General features: G+C 42.0%; 1 protein-coding gene across 1 annotated transcript; it reads right to left on the reverse strand.

Annotated features, from left to right (window-relative positions):
• Positions 1-2,892: 2,892 nt before the first annotated feature.
• On the reverse strand, positions 2,893-3,691 carry LOC309958365 (malignant T-cell-amplified sequence 1-like). The gene has a single exon (XM_082834179.1). The coding sequence runs from the start codon at positions 3,571-3,573 to the stop codon at positions 3,028-3,030; it is 546 nt and encodes a 181-aa protein (XP_082690305.1). The 5' UTR covers positions 3,574-3,691; the 3' UTR covers positions 2,893-3,027.
• Positions 3,692-6,208: the final 2,517 nt, after the last annotated feature.

Genomic DNA, 6,208 nt, shown 5'->3' on the forward strand with positions numbered 1-6,208 from the left:
CCTGCATTGGAAGGTGGATTCTTTACCTCTGGACCACCAGGGAAGTCCCTTAAGTATATAAATTCTTTAGCATATTAAAAATGGGTCTCTACCATAGGCCTCCAGCTTCATCTCCTCTCACCTTTTCCAGGAAAATCATGGCCTACAAAAGCCAAACCGCTTGTATTTCTGTGAATCTACTGCATTGCTCGCCCTATATCTTTTACTGTAATTTTTCACCATATTCATTATGAAGGTTTTTTTTTTTTTTTTGACCACAACACTTGGCTTGTGGGATCTTAATTCCCTGACCAGGGACTGAACCCTGGCCCTCAGCAGTGAAAGCACAGAGTCCCAACCACTGGACCACCAGGGAATTCCCAATATTCTTAATCATCTTTTATGTCCTACTCACACAACCTGTCATTCAGAAACCTCTTTGATTCTCTAGGGAGAGACAGCTTTCCCTCATTCATTCATGCTATGTTGTAATAGATAATTCAGATATTTACCATAGGATATATCATACATGAATATACAAAAGTGAAATTATCTAAGTTTGCCTTCCTAACAAGACCAAGCTCCTAAAAGTTAAGGTAATAGTATATTTCTCTTTCTGTCCCTTACTCCTAGCCCAGTGTCTGCCCTACAGTAAGTACCCAATAATGTTTGTTGAACTATTCTGGGTTACATAGCACTGGAGTGGGTCGATTCTTGAGGTAAGATATGACCGCAATTTGTATTTCATTATCCAGCATCCTATCATTGAACTATGCACTGGCATTAGCCAAGAAGTAGATGGGGATCCTCTTCTACTTTAATTGTTCATAATACCCTTTTGGCTCACAGGTCATCTTGAACACATGATCAGTGTAGAGAATGCTTTACCAAGTACAGTTATCTATGCACATACACACCAGATTTTGTGTGAAATTCCAAGACGTTCATAGAACTCTTTACCTCCATCCACTTCCCAGTTTGTATACAGGCTGTCCATTCTGAGTTGTTCAGTAGGATTACACCACCATCCAATAGGACCAAGTGAACCAGGCTGGAATAAGAGAAGGAATAGAAGAGACCTGAAAGAAGGCTTAGAGTAGATCCAGAGGGTCCTTGTTCAATTTTTGGTGGAGATAGTTACAATATGGTAAAAGAAGAACTGAAAGGTTGCTTATTTGATTGCCTCCAACAGTGTTCGTCAGAGGCCTGGGTGCTCTAGATTATCATGAGACGTTCAGAGACCCTCCACAGGTATCCACCACTGACCAGACTTAATGGTGCTGATTTGGGTGGAGAATTAATAAGGGCAAAAGCCCTAAGCCTTTAAGGAAAAAACAGTGTTTTGAAGAGGAGTATTTAAGAGCTGTTACATGACAACCCTGTGGTGCAGATTAATCAGTGCCATTATCTTTTGTGCAGTTACTAGATGGACCCAAGTTGGGAGAAAAAAATGACTAGAGAGAGACTCTAAACAACTCTATTCATATGACCGTTTAAGGGATGAGTACTAGAAACAGAAAATGTGTTTCATTTGCGCAGATTTCTGAGGACAGAAGGCCATCCTCTACCCCTGCTTTTGGAGCCATTCCTTTCTGCTTTCCTATTCCACTGATTAAATCCCCATCAAGTATCCCTCTCTTAGTGAATCTTTCCCCTCAGCATATAAATATACTCAGATACCCCACTAACAAACATGCCACAAGAAAGAAAAAAACAAAAACAATTAAAATAACGACAGCAAAATAATATAAACTCCAAAACAGACTATCTTGACTATGACCTTCCTTTCACCCTTTTAATTCCCAAAATTCTGTAAATAATAACATGAAGTGTAAACTCCCACACCTTAACCTTCTCACTCCCCATTCACCCCCAGATCTACTGCAATTTATCTTGCTTTCATATGAATTTCACTGAAACTGCTCATGTGAAAGTCACTGATGAACTTTCAGCTGACCTATTTTATCCCTGTTTAAGATATTTTTCAGTTGGGTGTCTATGATACCACTCTATAAAAACTGAGCTCTCTTTAGCTTTAAATTTCAGAAAACTCAAGTACAAATGAAGAAATCTATAAGAAAATTTTATTATTTCACAGAACTTAGTCACACCCCTTAAGAGGTCCCAATATATGGAATCTGCATAGTTGATTAATCATTGGTTCATAGATCACCAAGGGCACTCTTTTCTATTTTCAACTTTACCATGTTCAGACTTTATGCTAATCAAGGGTGTGTGTGTGTGTGTGTGTGTGTGTTTGGCAAGAGCAAAATCATATGCCAATGTCCATCCAAAGTAGGGAAGAGTTTCTCCCCATGCATCTTTCTTTTAGTGGTCCCACCTATAAATGACTCAAAACCATGGGAGAAGGACCCTCACTTTCCCATGGGTTCCTAAACATAAGATCCTCCTTGGCCTTAGGCCCCACGCCCACCTACAAATGAATCCATCTCATAGGGAAATAGACCACCGTGATAGGCCTTGACTAATCAGCATTTTCCAGACTCGCGTAGAAAAGGGATGGACAGAGCTATGCCACTAAGGAGGGAGGGAGCTACTCTGTTGGGTGGACAACCAATAATGACCACTATGTACTTTTAACCGGATCTTCTGTTTCTAGTACTCATCCCTTAAACGGTCATATGAATAGAGTTGTTTAGGGTCTCTCTCCAGTCCTTTTCTTCTCCCAACTTGGGTCCATCTAGCAACTGCACGCTCTTGACTTTGAAATCTATTTCTCTAAGAGATAATTTACCTGTTTGAACTGATATCTGCTTAAACAGACAAGACAGCAAATCTAATCACTCCCCTGTAAACACACAAACACACACACACACCCTCACATATCCACAGGCATACACACTCACACAGACACACACACAATGACACATGCACAGACATATGGATTCGTTCCAAAGCTTTACTTCGTCTATTTCCGGTTTTTAGCGTCTGTTGAATTGCTATCCACAGAGGTGCCGTCTTCATGCCGTCACACACAAAGATACTGCACGAGGTCTATGTTTAGCCCAGGCGCATTTCTTCTGAGGCTCATTTATACGTCTTCATGTGCCACAGCCCGTCATTTAAATAGTGGATATTTTCGATCCCGATTCCTTTGTTGACTTTCTCGATTTCCTCTGCAGACATCTTCATGACTCCCACACACAGGGCGTGCTGCTTCCCTTCTGCCATGATTGCAACCACCGTGTCCACCGCGGCGGGGTAGAGCTTAGCTCCGGGAGAGGTCAGGCCCGGACACATGATATTGGCTCCACTGAGCACAAACTTGATGGCTCCTTTATCAACCTGCTGGCGGGGCAGGATGAAAGGGTATTTGTGAAGCAGCCTTAGCGTTGGATAAAAAGGCCCTTCTCTTTGTCTAAAAAATAGTAACTCCCCGTTTACAGTGAGGATTTCTATGTGTTCGTGGCATCGCACTATTTTGACCGGATCCTTCTTAGGCATGATTTGATTCAGCCACGGATCGATACCAGGAAACTGCTCTATCAACTGGTTCTTAATACCCTTAATAACGGAAGTTTTCAACTGGATGCAGTTGGACACATTTTCTTTTTCATCAAATTTCTTGAACATGATCCAAGGTGAAGAGGGCGACGACAAGGAAGCGCCCGGAATCGAAGAGAAAACTGAATTACAGAGAGCCCGGCGGAGCTGCTTACCGGAGAACTGCCGGCGTGGACGGTCGGTACGGCTGTTGTTAACCGGAAGAGGGCGGCGCTTTACGGCTTTCCGGGAAATCTACTTCCGCTCCTTGGAATGTGGCGTCGCACTTTCCGGCAGTATTTGGTCTTCCGATTACTCTTCGGGGCGGGACTGTAAAAGGGCGGGACTTGAAAAGGAAGGGTGGTAGAGCAATCATTTTTGTTACAGGGAGAGAAGAACGGAGGGGGCCTGTCTTCTATTTTTTTTTTATTGGGAAATGGCTCGCCATCTGTCCAATTACCCACGCCAGAAACCGGGGGACGAATGCTGAACGATAAGACCTCCTGTTCCGCACGGTCACGGCAAGGAGTCGAGTCCTGTGCGTTATTCCTTCTCCACAATCTCTCATGCTCTCACAATCTCTCGCTGGTTTAGCGCAGCTCCGAATACTTGCAAACAGTCGCTGCCTGTCACCTTCCCAGTTCTCTCCACTTGCACCCGGAGAGGAGAGGCTTTGCGGCCAGGAGGAATGCGAATGTTGTACGATTTCAATCCTTTTAAACACACCCAAACTCGTTTTATGGGCCGGCATACGGTCTCTTTTGGTGAATGTAACGGTGCTTCTGAAAATAATGGGCTTTCTGCTTTGTTTGGGTGCAGCGCTTCTCTATTCTTACTGATTTTCTGTGTGCTCATTCTGTCCGTTACTGAGCAGCATATTGAAATCTCCATGGTTGTGGAGCTCTTTCCCTTTTCAGTTCTATCAGCTTTGGATTTATAGATTTTGAAGCTGCGTTATTAGGTCCATACCCATTTCAGATTAATGTGGAGGTCACCCTGTTAATTAGGATTTTATCCGCTTAGGTTTTAATTGTCATCCAAAGAAGTGTGAAGCCCGTGAGGGCAGTAATTGTATATTTTATCTCTGTATTTTTTCACCCAGCACAAGATAGATCTGTTTCATACTACATACACATTAAGTGACTGATGAATAAATGAAAGAATGCTTCCTCTCCCCCAAAGTTTTGGTCCCTTTGTTTCCCAGACAGTGCTTTGTGAAGAGAATAAGAGCGAATCCTTGCTCTGTGAGCACTTCTCTCCAATGACACATGCTTAATTTGGGAAGCCTGCACTGCAGCAGAATTGTAACAGGTGCTGAATGTATAGTAGAAAAATAACATACATTTCCTCATTTGGGGGAGCTTATAGCACATGAGGGTTTTATATGTGTGTGTTTTATACATATACATATATAATCATTATTATAAGGAATTGGCTCACACGATTATGGAGGCTGAGGCGTTCCAAAATCAACAGTCAACAAGCCAGACACTCAGATGAGCCGATGGTGTAATTCAGTTTGAATCTAAAGGCCTGAGGACCAAGATGGTATAAATTCCAGTCTGAGTCCAAGTCTGAAGGTAGATGAAGACCATTGTCCCAGCTCAAAAGCCATCCGGCGGGAGGATGGCCTTTTCAGGGGAGAGTCAACCATTTTGTTTTATTCAGGCTTCCAAACTGATTGGATAAGGCCTGTCCACATTAGGGAAGACAATCTGCTTTACTTTACAATTAAAATGTTAATCTCATCCAGAAACACCCAGAATAATATTTGGTCAAATATCTGTGCACCCCGTGGACCAGTCAAGTTGACGCATAAATGAACCATCACAGGGGTAGACCATCTTAAATGAGGCAGTATAATGGGGTATTTATGTGTCTGACCCTAGAGCCCAGAAATTACTCCTTCTCCATCAGTTACTAGATTGAAATCCTGGAAGTTACTTAACTTCATCTGTGCTTCAGTTTATTCATCATGAATGTGTGGTTAACAAGAATACCCATCTCCTTGGGGTTGGGGTGAGAATTGCTTGAATTAATACTTATAACAAATGGATTTTAAATATTTGACATAGCTATTATTATTAAATTAACAGCAAAACAGTTACATAAATATTTTAAACACCCTTCAGGACACAGTACAACTAGCCCCCCATTTGTGCCTTCCTATTTATAGCTGAGTCTGTTCTGCTTCCCTAAAACTTCACTCCAGTCACTTTGATCCTGTGAAGTCGCACACATCCAGATGCATCTCTGGTTATTTTATAAGCCGCTAACCTAATTCATTATGTGTGGATTTTATTGGCTTAACTCTTCTTATAGGATGATCGTCTTTCTTTCGTTCTTAAGGATTGTCCCATTGTTCCGATCTGTGAAGTCATATGTATGAGCAGCATAAACGAGATGTAGAAACTCAGGGGAGGTAAAGTCATTACTGGCTTGAATGACTAGGGTGACCTGTCTAGATGCCAAATGGCTTAATCAGAAATGATCTGATCTAGACCTGGCTATCAGAGGCATGCGCAAAGGATTTTGTAGTGAAGCTATTTTAAGCAAAGGACTTAAAAATTTTTAGTCTGGAGTTCCATAGCAATGAAAAATCTTTTTGAAGTTAATTATCCTTATATGAAATCATACTCTTAATTCCATACCATGTAACTCTTCCCCAGGGTGCAACTTTCTTAGCCCACAAGCATCTCTTTGCTATCTACCATGAAAAGGGACA

Source organism: Leucopleurus acutus (assembly GCF_964270905.1).
Source record: "Leucopleurus acutus genome assembly, chromosome: 1".
Taxonomy (NCBI): domain Eukaryota; kingdom Metazoa; phylum Chordata; class Mammalia; order Artiodactyla; family Delphinidae; genus Leucopleurus; species Leucopleurus acutus.

Coding starts and splice junctions, on each gene's coding strand:
- LOC309958365 (XM_082834179.1), bottom strand. CDS start 3,573: ATGTTCAAGAAATTTGATGAAAAAGAAAATGTGTCCAACTGCATCCAG.